The sequence below is a fragment of the Cervus canadensis genome, chromosome 18 (genome assembly GCF_019320065.1).
Source record: "Cervus canadensis isolate Bull #8, Minnesota chromosome 18, ASM1932006v1, whole genome shotgun sequence".
Classification (NCBI taxonomy): Eukaryota; Metazoa; Chordata; class Mammalia; order Artiodactyla; family Cervidae; genus Cervus; species Cervus canadensis.
The window spans coordinates 23,415,766-23,429,676 of NC_057403.1; the positions used below are offsets into that span (position 1 = coordinate 23,415,766).

At 53.5% G+C, this 13,911-nt stretch overlaps 2 protein-coding genes across 2 annotated transcripts; both read left to right on the forward strand.

The window, feature by feature from the left end:
• The first annotated feature begins 4,784 nt into the window (after positions 1-4,784).
• On the forward strand, positions 4,785-10,316 carry LOC122420919 (cyclin P). Its single transcript, XM_043436512.1, has 6 exons — positions 4,785-5,066; positions 6,452-6,541; positions 6,620-6,775; positions 7,373-7,531; positions 7,664-7,815; positions 8,533-10,316. Exons 1-6 carry the CDS (start codon positions 4,785-4,787, stop codon positions 8,696-8,698), a joined length of 1,005 nt encoding a protein of 334 aa, XP_043292447.1. The 3' UTR covers positions 8,699-10,316.
• Positions 10,317-11,274: 958 nt separating this feature from the next.
• Positions 11,275-13,750, forward strand: TTC9B (tetratricopeptide repeat domain 9B). The gene is made up of 3 exons (XM_043436513.1): positions 11,275-11,810; positions 12,389-12,571; positions 13,526-13,750. Exons 1-3 carry the CDS (start codon positions 11,396-11,398, stop codon positions 13,633-13,635), a joined length of 708 nt encoding a protein of 235 aa, XP_043292448.1. The 5' UTR covers positions 11,275-11,395; the 3' UTR covers positions 13,636-13,750.
• Positions 13,751-13,911: the final 161 nt, after the last annotated feature.

Consider the following 13,911-nt stretch of genomic DNA (forward strand, 5'->3'; position numbering starts at 1 on the left):
TAACCCTCGGGGCTCCGCGCCCTCTGGCGCCTGGCCCTTGGATCCTGGAGCTCCTTGCAGCCACCAGGCCAGGGCTGCCCTTGCTGAGCCCTGGCACAAATGAATTTAGTGTCAGACTTTGCCAGAAGGTGTTGGCTTTCACACACCTGGAGTCTTTGAGGTCGTAAATGAGAGTAGAGAAAAAAATCAGATCCTAGAACAAAAACTCAAGAGATTCTGTTTTCTAATTTTATACGAATGTTATTGAGCTATAAAAGTGTGTCCTGGTGGCCATTTGAGAAACGGCAGAGAGGCTTATAAAGAGAAGCCTTCTAATAGCAACTACACTCTGATAAAGAGAATTTTTTTCTTTTAATAAGGCCTTCTGGTGCAGCCCCTGGAGGTGACCAGTGCCCGTTTCTTGTCACACCACACTGTCACTCAGACCTCCGTGTGGGTCCGACCCGCGTCTACCTCAGCCACTTAGCGCTTGTCTCGCGTCCACGGACGGGCTCCCAGAGGCTGCTCAGCTGCCGCCCTCCGGTGAACGTATCCCCTTAGACGTAGTGGTGGTGCTTGTGTCACTGGCAGAACTTTTCCCGAAGTGTTTTAGGGGGAAGAATTTTAATAGAATTCCATCAATTATGAAAATTAACTTTTGAATAGGTTGATCTTTTGTCGTGTGTGTGTAGACAGTTTCACAAGTTTTGTGAAAGGAGGAGGAAAGTCAGAACCACCCCTGGCCCTGAGCACTTGAGCAGTCATTCTGGCCCTCACGTCACCCCTGTGCCTATGTCAAGCTGCTGGGTTCCATCCTGCTGCATCTTAGCCGCGTCTTAGCCGCCTCCTGCCCGTGTACCAACACCAGTAGGCCGTGCCGGGTCACTGGTAGAAACGAGATCCTTCCTCAGCTCCTGTTTTGCATCTGAGGGACTCCTTGTGGACACTGTTGTCACACCTCCAGCCGCTTCACAAACTTCTTTCTCCAGGTGGAGGTGCCTCAGCCAACTCAGCTGGGCCCCCGCCCCACCATGGCAAACATTTACTTCGTTTCCAGTTTGTTTGCTGCTGTCAGCAATAATGTAATAAACCTCAGTGTAACAATCCATCTTACTGCGCTTGTGCTTTTTAAATTTTTGTGGCCTACATTCTAGAGTTGCTGTGTTTTAATACATGTCACATAGCTTTTCCCCAAAGCGTAGCGATTCGAGTATTTTAAACTTTTAATTTCGAAGTAACTGCGGGTACTTTGAAAACTTTTGAAACTTTCAAAATTAGTACCACAGTGATTCTAGGACTGGAGCAGGAAATGTTCAAGATGAATTCAGAGCATCTTGTGCTGGAACGTAAGGACCTGCTGAAACCAAAACCTCACTGATGGGGCAGGTGAAGGGGCATGGGAGCCAAGGGGGAAGATCCCCCAGTGGCCACAGCTGAAAGCAACTTGAGCAACAATAAATAGCATAATACTCGGTTACACCCAAGGGGTAAAATAAATGAGTGTGTGCTGATGGAAATGACATATGGTGGGAAGAGACATACCTGCACAGACTTCCAGATAATTTCTGTAAATACTCTGCCTCCAAGGAGGGGAAACACCACCACCAACACTACCACCATTCCTCTGATACGGGCTGCAAAGACACTCCCAAAGTACAGTGTGAAAAGTGGGGGAAGGTAGCTTTCCAGTGGAGAAAGTGAAGCTATGTCAGCCAGGTGATCAAGGTCAACATCACAGTAGTGGATCATGTGGGCAGTGTGTGCCTTTGATAGGCGATTAGAATGTTACTTTACCCCTGGGCTCTTTCTCCCTAAAACGCATACTCTCGATCTAATAGAAGATAGCCACCAGAAAAATTCCAACTGAGGGATGTTCTGCAAAAGACCTGACCACAGGTTCTTAGAACTGTCAAGGTTCCAAAAAAGCCTAAGAAGCCATCAACCAAAAGAAGCCAATGAGGTCCTAGGACAGCGAAGACACTAGGTAAAAATTCAGAAAGTCTGAAGAGTTGCATGGGTTTGATAATACTGTGTCCACACTGGCTTACTAAATTGTGACAAACAGGCCACACTAAAGTATTCATAGGGGAAAGTGGCTTTGGGGTATATGGGAACTCTGTCCTCTTTACAACTTTCCATGAATCTCCAAAATTTTATTTTTAAAAAGTACAAAGAATTTTCACCTGCCCTTCACGGAGGTTCCCCATGACATCCTGCATTGACTTCGCCCCCTATATATTTATATGTCTGTCCCCATACCAGCACATTCTCTTAACCACAGTCCAGTTACCAAAGTTCAGAAGTTAACATTGAGACAACACTTTTCTCTTGGACCTTAATCAGATTTTCATTAATGATCACATTAGGGCCCCTGAATACAAAAGAAAGTAAGTCCTGGCCAACGACTCAGTCCAGACTTAACGTGCTGCATTTCCACTGTCTGGTTTGAAGCTCACAGGACAGTTATTTGGCAGTGTGCCTGTGCTTACTCGCTTCAGTCGTGGCTGACTCCGCGGCCCCCTGGACTGTGGCCCACCAGAGTCCTGTCCATGGGATTCCCCAGCAAGAATACTGGAGTGGGTGGCCATGCCCTCCTCCAGGGGATTTTCCTGGCCCAGGGATCGAAACTGTCTCCTGCCTTACAGGCAAATCCTTTACCCACTGAGCCACCTGGAAAGCCTGGTTATTTTGCAGAATGCTTCTTGATCGGGGTTTGTGGCCTGATGTTTCTTTGTGGTTATGTGTAAGCTATTTTTGAAAGAACTTCCTTGAAATGAGGTGCCCTTCTTGGTATATCCTATCAGGAGTTATATAGGCAATCTGTTCTGTTTCTGGTGATGACTCATTCCTCAGTTAAGGTGTCCGTCAGATTTCACCTCTGTAAAGTTACTACTTTCCCCTTGTAGTAATTTTGTTACAGCATATGTCATTTTATCGTGCTTCACTTTATTGTGCTTTGCAGAGACTGCATTTTTTTTGTTACAAATTGAAGGTTTGTGGCAACCCTGTTTTCAGATGATGATTAGCATTTTTTTTCAATGAAGTATTTTAAAATTAAGGTATGCACATTTTTTCTTTAGACATAATACTGTTGCACACAATAGACTAGTGTACACAACTTTTACATACACTGGGAAACCAAACAAAATGTGTGTGACTCACTTTGTTGCAATATTTGCTTTACTGAGGTGGTCTGGAACCAACCCCGCACTATGTCTGAGGTCTGCCTCCCACTGTGTAGAGGTCCTCTGAGCATATACATATCCCGGTTCTCATTGGGTTCAGGCAACAGGAACGGCAAGTGCAAAGGTCCTGAGGCAGGCAGGTGTCTGATGTGTTTGGGGAACATAAAGACAGAGTGTCTCAAGGAGTGAAGGCATAGGAAGAGTAGAAGGAAATGAGGTTAAACAGGTAACAATGGGCCAAAAGGACCTTGGGCCCAAGGTAAGATGTTTGAGTTTTAAGTATGACTGGAAGCCACTGGTCCAGCATCTCACATTCTTTGTTCACTTTTCCCACCTCACTGACCTCTCACTGCCTGAAAATAGCAAGCTCTCCTGCCTCAGGGTCTTTGCTCATGCTTCCCCCCCACCCCCACACACACCTGGAACATTCTATCCTCTATCTGCATTTCTGGCTCCTCTTACAGGTTTCAGTTTCAACATAACCTCCTCAGAGAGGCCCTTCCTGTGTGTTCACTCATTCATTCAACAAATATTTATGTACTGACACTGGCAAGTCGCCTTGAGGCACTGAGAATGCAGCAGTAGAGACAAAACCTAGATAGGCCCTGCCCTCATGGGGTTCACAGTTCTAGTCAGGAGGGAGACAGCAAGTAAGGCGGTAAATGCTAAGGCAAGAGTACGTGCATAGAATGGGAACAGGAGATGCTCAGGATGTCGCTTTTCATGCAGAAGGAGGTATCTGAGGAAACACTTTGCAGGAGGTGAAGGATCTCTGAGGGAGGAGGTTCCAGACAGCGGGAACAGCCAGTGCAAAGGCCCTGAGGTAGAACTGTGCCTGGTGTGGGTGAGGCTGAGCCAGGAAGCCAGTGTGATGGGAGAGGAGTGAGTGAGGGGCATAGGAGATGGGCTCAAAGGTATGTTTGGGGGTGGGAAGATAATATAGGGCCTCTTGGACTTTCAACTTGAGGGCTATGGGCACCCACAATGTTTTGAACAGAGGCAGAGCATGATGTGATGTATTAGGGGTCACGGCATCGTTTCTGGCTGCACAGTGGGTGGCGATTGTGGACGGTGGCTACGGGAAAAGCAGTGAAGAGGCCCCTGCACTAACCCAGACTGATCGTCGGTGACTCGTGAGGATCAGCTCCCCTGGAAGCTGTGGGTTTGGTAAAGGCAACAACCATGGGCTCATCCCTGAATACCCACCACAGGGGACAGAGGCCTTCTATCAGTGTTTGTTACATGATTTTATAGCTCCCGTGCCTTGAGCTTTTAAGGTTTTAATCCCTGTGCTGGACATTTAACAATCTTACAAATTCCTCAGGACCACTGTGTCGGGTAAGTTTTGAAATCCCTACTCTATTGCTGAGGAGAGTGAGGCTCACAGGGCCGGCTTTTGATCATATAGTAAGTAGCAGAAAGAGGGTTTGAGCCATCTGCCTGACCTAGAGAGTTTGGATGGGGCAAAGCCAGCCTGTGTAGCATTTCGTCTTTACCTCTGCGCCTGCCCAGGTGAAGCGTGCTCAGCACGCATGCGCCCACGCGCATTTAAAGCACCTGTCGCGGGTCCTCCACTCCAGCAGGAAGAGGCGGGCGCTCGGCTTGACGCCAGCCCGAAGGATGCTGGTGAGATACAGGAGCCAGGTTCCCGCCTCTCGGCTTGGGCCTCTCCAGGCTCTTGACCCCAGCCCCTCTCCCTTGCAGAGTCCAAACGTGTCCCTTGACCCAGAGCCTCGGAGCACCTCAATCCCTGACGGCGTCCCGGGGGGCAGGAGCATCTCCCCAAGACGCCCGGAGAGGCCCCTGGGGCCTTGCGCGCCGCCGGGGCTGGAGGAGGCTCTGAGCGCGCTGGGGCTGGAGGGAGAACGTGAGTACGCCGGGGACATCTTCGCCGAAGTCATGGTGAGTGGGGTTGGGGTGGGGTGGGGGGAACACTCGTGGACCAGCGGGCTTTGGGCAACTCTAGCGCTGCCCACATCCCTGGAGGACAGCAGAGGCGACGTTCGGGTTGGAGGAAGCCAAAGCTGACTCTCTCGCAGCACGCACTCAACAAGTCGTCCCTAACTCCCACCTCACCAGCCTCTCACGTCACTTCCCGCTGACTTTGCAGCCTTTGTACCGCTGCCACCCACAACTTCTTGGCCTTTTTCTCTTGCACTGTACCTGTGTGGAATGCCCTTTCCCAGCCTCTCCAGCTGTTTGCAGCCCCTCCTTTGGTACTGCGTAGACCCTCACATTGACCCACTTATCAATTATTCAGTGAGTTATTAACAAATATTTCTGAGCATGTTCTAGGCACTGGGGATGCTGTGATGGACAACACAAGACAGTCTGCCTCAATGAGCGGAGACAAACAAGCAAATGTAGGCAATAATTTCAGAAGGACCACAAAAACCAAAGCGCAGGCTATGGTTGTCCACAGATACTGTCTGAGACAGGCACTGCCAGAAGAAATACTGAAGGGATGCGGTTTATTTAACATCTTGTGAGCATCTCTCCCACCCCAGGGTCTCTGTTAGGAACCAAGATATAGCTGTGATCTGGACAGAAATCCTTGCCCTGCTGGCAGTCTAGTGGGGCAAAAAGACAAAACTTTGAAGTAAACACCAAATATCTCCAGGCTGAAAATACCATGAGGAAAATAAAGCGATGAGATAGAGATGATAGTGTGCACAGAAAAGTATATAAAAAGTTGGGGAAATTTTAGCTGAGACTAGAAGGACTGAGAAATGCAAGGAGTGGGGAATGACCATTTCAACTGGCACATAAGTGCAAAGGCCCTGAGGTAGGAATGAGGCTGGCAGAGTCCAGGACCAAAAGAAGTAGCTTAAGTGTGGGTTTTGGGGGGAGAGAGGGGATAGGTGATGCTGGAGCAGGGCCGGAGTCAGGGCAATTGGGATTTTCTCTTAAGGGTACTGAAAGCCTTGGAAGGGTTTTAAGCTGGGGAGTTCCTTGGTCAGATTTATACTTTAGAAAGACCCTCTGGGTGCTCTGAGGATGGATTGAGGGTTGGTGACTAAGACTGGAGTCTGGGAACCCAGCAGAAGATGCCCAGTACTGAAGTCCTGTGGCCTTGGGGGCTAGACTGGAGAGCTGGAAAGTGAGGCGTCCAGAACAAAGTCCAGGGTTCTAGATGGGGACACGCAAGAGGAGTGTATTCGCAGGAGACATTGGAGGCCAGTTTGTATGTGGCACTCGTGACGTCCAACTGATGCGAGGAGGCTGGAGCCCGGGAGGGAAGCCAAGGCACAGGTGTGGAGACTGAGGCCGTCCTTGCCTGACCGCAGGTGTGCCGCGCGCTGCCCCCGAGGGCCCTGCCCCGCACCGTGACCCCGGAGATGCGCGCGCTAGTGGTGGATTGGCTGGTTCAGGTGCACGTACGTAACCGGGAGAGGGCAGGGAGGGGCCTGCGTAGCAGTCTAGAACCTTGGTGCTCACTCCCCCCACCTCCCCAGGAGTACCTGGGTCTGGCGGGGGACACGCTCTACCTGGCCGTGCACCTGCTTGATTCCTACTTGCGCGCGGGCCGAGTGCGCCTACACCGCCTGCAGCTGCTGGGCATGGCCTGCCTGTTCGTGGCGTGCAAAGTGGAAGAGTGCGTGCTCCCCGAGGTACTTCCGGGGCGGGGCTTGGGAGGGTGAAGCCCTTCCTCCCCGCCTCACAGATTAAACGCCTAGTGTGTGCCGAGCAAACACTTCACCTAGTCTTAGAATCCCAGCATGTCTCTATGTGGTAGAGGCTACCAATGTGTCCTTTTAACAGAGGAAGAGACTGAGGCCCAGAGAGAGGAAGATATTTGCCAGAAGACAAGCGTTTGGGACTTGGACTCAGTCTTGAGTAGTTATAGTAGCTATAGTCCTTCTTGAGTGTATTTAACATGCATAGACTTATCAGAACTGCCTGGTGAAACAGGAAGTCATATCTCCGGTTTTATGTGAAGACACTGAATCTCAGAGAGCTTCAGTGGATGTCCATGTCAGACAGCAAACGGTAGGGTTTGAGGTCAGGAACCCAAGTCTATCTGGCTGTGAAGCCTCTGCTTTACGTGACTTCCAGACAGCAAATCAATGGCCCCATTTTACAGAATAGAAGCTGAGGCCCAGAACGGGGATTGAAACGATGCCAGGCGCTCAATGCAGGGATTAACGAGCTAGGGTCCAAGATTTCCCCACCTCTTCCCCCCCCCCCCCCCCCCGCCCAATTCCCAGCCCTCCTCCCTCTGTCTCCTGGGCGCTGGCTCCTTCTCGCTGGCCGAGCTTCTGCGCGCGGAGCGCCGCATCTTGAGCCGCTTGGATTTCCGGCTGCACCATCCGGGCCCGCTACTTTGCCTCGGGTTGCTTGCTGCGCTGGCCCGGAGCGGCCCCCAGGTGCACGGGCAGGAACGCGGCGCGGCCTCGCGGGTAGGGGCGTGGCTTGTGCGGGCGGGCGTGGCCTCGCGGGTAGGGGCGTGGCCTCGCGGGTAGGGGCGAGCCCTGACACGCTCCCCGCGGAAACTACAGGTGTTGCTTCTCGCCACTTACTTCTTGGAGCTGTCTCTGCTAGAGGCCGAAGCCGCAGGGTGGGAGCCGGGTCGCCGTGCAGCTGCGGCGCTGGGCCTGGCTCACCGGTTGCTCGACGGAGCGGGTTCCGGGCCTGAGCCGGCGCTTTACAGGTATGGCCGCTGTGGAGGGTCTCTGTGGCTGCAGGGCCTACCTTCTTTGTCGCCGTCTTTACCGTCTCAGAGAATATGAGACAATTGTGTGGGGGCGGGGCTAGACTTGTTTCCTGAGTGCGAGAGAGAATGGGGTGACTGCCTAGTCTGGGTGGTCCCATTTGCTTTTCTCTGGAGGTGTCTCAGAGAATGGGGTGTTTGTACAGATTTGGGGGCCCAGAACCTTGTCCTAGGGTGAAAAATAGGATTTCCTCAGGCCCAGAAGATGCCCTAACTGCGTTCCAGAGTTGCGAATGAGGGGTCTGCAAGCCTCGAGTTCCCCAACTCTCCTCCTGGCCGCGAATGGGATTACCCTTTAGCTGCTCGAACCCCTCATCTTGTTAACTGTGCCACCGCGGGGCAGAGTGATCATCTCTTCCTCCAGCCCATGCCCCTGGGGTGGAGCTGGATGTCTGTCTGTCCACCCTCAGCCTCACTCCTTCCCTCTCCGCGGGTCCTGGCTCTCCCATAGCGGCGCCCTGAGGGCAGAACAGAGGGTCCGCCCCTCCAGTCGCTCTAGAGGATGGGTGGCGTGTCCGACCCCGAGAGAGCCCCTGAGCAGCCCCGGGGACCCAAGTCAGCTTGTCTTCTCAGCCTCGAGCCCCAAGTTCCGAGGACAGGTCGTGTCCTGTCCCCCGCTATTCTTGCCCCACCTCCGTTTCTGTCTCTCCGCCGCAGCCGAGCGGAGCTGGGCCCGCTCGAGCGGTGCATGGTCCGCGCTGCGCTCCGAGGCCCCGCGCCCGGCCGCGCCGCCGTCTTCCTCAAGTACGCGCGGCCCCAGCGCCAGGGCACCAGCCTCGCCGCTGCCTACCTGCTCCGCCACTCCCTACCGGGGCCTCCCTGAGCCCGGAGACCCCAGCAAAAAAGACTCTCTCCTTGTGCGTCTGTTTCCCACTTCAATAAAAAAAAGTTTTTATTCCGAGTGCTCTTTATCCTCAGTGGTCAAATTCTGGCCCTTCTCTCGTTTTTGATTGGTTATTTCCCGGGCCTCCCACTCACCTGATTGGATGTTCTCACCGAGGCCCTTAATGGCTGCTGGGAGACGAGATGAGAATTCTGGATTACGCCGCCAGGGGGCACTGGCGGGCTTTCACAAGCGCTGCTGGGCTGGGAAAAGCGCGGATCTCAAACGCAAATACTTGCGGGAGTTAGAGACGCTGAGAGGAAGATAGCAACGCGGGCTAATGAACCTCGGTCTCCGGGTTGGGGAGAAGCTAGGAAGAAGGGCGACTGTGAGAAACTGAGAATGCCTGTCCTAGTCATGAAGAATGTCACCTTCATGGTGCCAGGTTTTCAGATTTCGTTCGTGAGGGAAATTGAAAATCTGCGATTCCATAAATAGCTCTGCTTTTATATGTTGGCAACTAATTCAGTATTTTTAACGGTTGCACAAATCCAACACATTACATATACTGGCCTGCGAGGGTCATCAGTTTGTGATCGTATGGGCCTTGGATAGCAAGAGTTTGTTAAATGGGGTCTGGTTTATGGGGTCTGAAGTGCCACAGTGTCAGTGGGTATAATTATAGTACCGACCTCATAGTGGTGTGATGAGGCCGTGAGTTAACATAAAGGTAAAGCTTTAGGACCGTGCCTGACACCTCGTAGGTACTGTGAAAGTACTAGCACCGCATCCCAGCAGAACTGGGAGCTAGTACAGTTGTCCCCTCTTTCTGTTGAGCCTGTAGCACTCAGACATTAGTAGGTTTGCTCAGAAAATAATTGTTATGAATCAGTGGGTTTCCACGTTTTTAATTAAAAACACGCCTGGGGTGCAGAAAGGTGACTGATGCTGTTCTGGAAATCAGTCTCTGGAATATTAGACTCTTAACCAAGCCTAGGTTTGGAGGTGCTGAGAGGAGGAAGTTTTTACCACTGAGGTGTTCAAGTTTGGAGGATCAGGGAGAGACTCAGTACAATAAAATATAGAAATGCAGTTGGAATGAGAGGTTGTTATGTTCAGGTTTGGGTCTGTTGGGTGGGAACTGCTGTGGGAAGGGGAGGGGACAGTGGAAATACAGGGTTGGTGTTTGGGAATGAGACCCAGGCTAGGGTCTTGGTGGGGGTGGTAATGGTGCTATACATAGTTACTCGTTCACTCATTCATTCCACAACTATTCATGAATATGCCAGGACTTCCGTGGTGCTCCAGTGGTTAAGAATCCACCTTACAATGCAGGCAATGTCAAGTTGACCCCTGGTCGGGGAACTAAGATCCCTCATGCCTCAAAGCAACTGTGCCCACACACTGCAACTAGAGAGTCCATGCGCCTCAAGGAAATATCCCTCATGCTGCAACTAAGACCCGGTGGAGCCAGATGACATAAGTGAAACTAGTTTACGTGGATGTTGACTGCGAGTCAGGCACTTACAATCACATATCTCACAGTCTCAAGAATGATAAGGAACACTGGCTGCTATCTGGTCATTACTGAACTACATGCTTTACCTACATAACATGATCCGGCTCCTACAGCTCCTCGGGAGTCAGCTCACTTGTTACCTGCATGTTATGCAGAAGGAAAGTGGAGGAAGACCGAGGAGCTTGGCCAAGGTCTCAGCCCCGGGTAAGCAGCTCAGGAGGGCTGAAGGACACTCACTCACCCTGGTTTTCTCTCAAAAATCTCTCATGTGTTTCTTTCTCTGTGCATTTTTTATTACTGTGATCCTCATGCTGCACTGTCACATGACTGCTTTCTCACTGCTTCTTCTACCCAGACAGTGAGCTAGATGCGGGCAGGAAACAGATCTCTCTTGTTCATCGAGTTCTCCCCTCCTTCGGGAAGTCTTCACTCACCATCTCAGCCTATGCCAGGTGCCTCCTGTGGGCCCTCAGAGCTTGTTGTGTTTCCCCCATTACAGCCCTGGCCCCTCTGTCTCTACCTCCCAGGCTGGCCCACTCTGGGCTGCCACTGTCTGATCACCTGTCAGTCTCCGCAGTTGCCTAGGAACCCAGTGAGGGTAGAATCTGAGGTGCTGTCAGTCCCTGCTATGTCCCAGCACCACCCAGTCCCAGAACTGGGCACAGAAAGATATCAGTCAATATTTGTTTGTTGAATAGATAAACGAGTGTGTTCCACAGTTGCTATCACAGTCCTGTGTTACTGATGAGGATACAGAATCACAGGTAATTTAGGTGATTTGTCCAAGTCAACAACTAGTGAGAAAATAAGCAGGAATTTGAATCTGGGCAGCTTGAATCCATGGCCTGTGTTCCTACCCAGCTATGCCAGATGCCTACCGGTCTGAAAACCAGCTTTCCACGAGGCTATCTTCCTGCTCTTTTCCCCAGACTTGTTCTTTCCTTCTAGAAAGGTGCGGGAGCTTTGGGCATAAGGGAGGCGAGCAAGCAGCAGAGTGGGGAAGGTAAGAGGAGTGGGAAGAAGGATTTTGAAGAGAGTGGGGTTTTGAGGGGTTTCTCTAGACCCATAGGGGGCAGCCGGAGTCGGCTGTCGGAGGTGCGGGGGCGGAGAAAGGGTGGGGACCAGCCCCGCGGGGGGCGATGCGGTAGCTGCAGCGGCGGCCGCAGGAGTTTCCCACAATGCAGCGCGGCGCGCTGTCCCCGGTGCTGATGCTCAGCGCTGCCCCTGAGCCTCCGCCGCGCCCGCCTCCCGCCCTTTCCCCGCCGGGCCCCAGCCCCCGCCATGGGTCGGCTCGGTCCAGTCCTACCCCAGAGGCTTCGGGAGCCCTGGGTGCTGCGCTCGACAGCAGCCTGCGGGCCGCCGTGGCGTTTAAGGCGGAGGGTCAGCGCTGCTACCGGGAGAAGAAGTTCCGGGAAGCCATCGGCAAGTATCATCGAGCGCTGCTGCAGCTGAAGGCGGCGCAGGGAGCCCGCCCGGGAGGCCTGCCCGCCCCCAGCCCCGGGCCCGCCACCAGCCCCGGGCCAGCCCGCCTCAGCGAGGAGCAGCGGCGCCTGGTGGAGAACACAGAGGTGGAATGTTACGACTCCCTCACGGGTACGGCCGTCGGGGAGAGCAGAGGGTGCCTATGTGAGAGGCGCGGGACGTGAGAGGCACTCCTCAAGCCTTGGGGTGGGGGCTGGAGGCTCGAAGGGGTTGGGGCTGGGGTCTGTGAGTTGGGGGGAAGAACTAAGAACTTGATCAGGGAGAGGCGTTGGGAGTCTAGGGGGCCACAGGGATGGAAGGAGTTGGGATGCAGGAAATGGGCTTTGGGCTGCCACCTGCGAATCTCAGGTGAGAAAAACTTACCCTGGAGGAGCCATTCAAGGACCCATCCCTCACCACCTCTGAGATCGCCTTTAGTACTCTCCCTAACAGACACCTCCCAGCTAAGCAAGCTCCGAGAGCCCCGCTCTGTGTTTTTCGCGCCCTCTAGCGGCGGCGCAGATTGATTCTGTCTTGATTGGTCAGAAGCTTGGCGTTCCCCGGTGGCCCGAGTAAGCCTGTGGGCTGCGCGCCGCCGTCTGAAAGGGAAGGGATTGATTCTCCGGCGCCTGAAGGGCCAGGCTCCTCGCGATCGGCTGAGGCCTCGGTGTCGACAGGCTGTGAGAGCCCCGGTCCTGGTGCTCCCGCAGCCTGCCTCCTGCAGTCGGAGCTGGTGAACTATGAGCGGGTGCGCGAGTACTGTCTCAAGGTGCTGGAGAAGCAGCAGGGCAATTTCAAGGCCACCTACCGCGCCGGCATTGCCTTCTACCACCTGGGCGACTATGCACGCGCCTTGCGCTACCTGCAGGAGGCCCGCAGCCGGGAGCCCACAGGTGAGGGGCGGGGTGGGAGCAAGCGAGGGTGGGAGAGAGGAGGAAACAAGGGAAGGAGTCTGAGGGCAGAGCGGCTTCAGGGAGTGCTGTACCCCCTACCCATCTACTCCTTACACACACATATTCATCCACTCACCTGCCAGTCATTCGTGTCCACTCACCTGTCGTTCCTGACATTCACCCAACCACCTCTCATCTCTTCGGTCATTAACCCACCCTGATACCTTCTGTTCACCTATTCAGCCATCCTGGCCTCTCACAACCTCCCCCCCCTCCCCCCGCCCCCGGCAATCTCCATTTACCCCTCCCCCCTCAAACTCATTCACCTACTCACTAACCCATTCACACACTCACCTATTCATTCACCTTTCCTGGCAATGCCAGAAAAGTAGCAGGGGGAGGTGTTGGCAGACCTGGAGGCTTGTTCCTTGCCCTGTGGGAAATCATAGGGGGTGTGCATGTGTGTGCAATGCCAGAAAATTAGCAGGTTGTCAGACCTGGAAGCTTATTCCTTGCCTGGTGGGAGATCACAGCGGGTGTATGTGTGTCTGTGTGTGCGCACATGGGTGGAGGAGGCAGAAGACTCAGTTCTGTATTAATCATCACTGAAGGAGGAGCACAATAGGTGTATGGCCCAGGGTGTGAGATGAGTTTTCCTGCTAAGGGGTTTGGAGAGAACACGCTTCCTGCAGTGTCACTGGAGGGTGAGAAGTGGGACAGGAGTCTCTGAGCTCAGGCATGCCTGGCCGAGGGCACAGCAGATATGAAAGTATGGAGGTGTGACATGTCCTGCTCTTGCCTGCTTGGCTGGGCTTTGCGAGAAGGGCTCTGGTGACACAGGCTGTGTGGGGGACCCAGTGGAGGATGGGGACCATGACGTATGAGCCAAGGTGGTGAGGATGTTACCTGCTGCCCCAGGACACACAGATAATACTCTGCCCACCTCCCCTGCAGACACCAACGTCCTGCGCTACATCCAGCTGACTCAGCTCAAGATGAACCGCTGCAGCCTCCAGCGGGAAGACAGTGGGGCCGGGCCCGGGACTCGGGACGTCGTTGGCTGAGGCCAACCTGGGGGGGACTGTCCCTGTTCCCCCCCACCCCACCCCACCTCACCTCACCATGTAACTTCCCCTGACTCATGTTCTTTGGTAAAGCACTTGTCACTGGTGACCATAACCTCTGTGTGTGGTATTCTTGTGGGGCCCGGGAGGGGACAAGGGCCTAGGCTACACACCCTGGACTCAGACCAGAGAGGCCCGGGACAGAGGATGTGGGGTGCTGTGCCACTGGGGATGATCTAGGACCTGGGCCTGGGCCAGGGAAAGATACACAGCCAA

Bases quoted from the DNA above. Each gene is read 5' to 3' on its own strand.
- LOC122420919 (XM_043436512.1), top strand. From the start codon at position 4,785: ATGCTGGTGAGATACAGGAGCCAGGTTCCCGCCTCTCGGCTTGGGCCT. The intron at 5,067-6,451 runs GTGAGTGGGGTT...GCCTGACCGCAG, and splicing joins ACATCTTCGCCGAAGTCATG to GTGTGCCGCGCGCTGCCCCC. The intron at 6,776-7,372 runs GTACTTCCGGGG...CCCAATTCCCAG, and splicing joins AAGAGTGCGTGCTCCCCGAG to CCCTCCTCCCTCTGTCTCCT.
- TTC9B (XM_043436513.1), top strand. From the start codon at position 11,396: ATGCAGCGCGGCGCGCTGTCCCCGGTGCTGATGCTCAGCGCTGCCCCT. The intron at 11,811-12,388 runs GTACGGCCGTCG...GTGCTCCCGCAG, and splicing joins ATGTTACGACTCCCTCACGG to CCTGCCTCCTGCAGTCGGAG. The intron at 12,572-13,525 runs GTGAGGGGCGGG...CCTCCCCTGCAG, and splicing joins CCGCAGCCGGGAGCCCACAG to ACACCAACGTCCTGCGCTAC.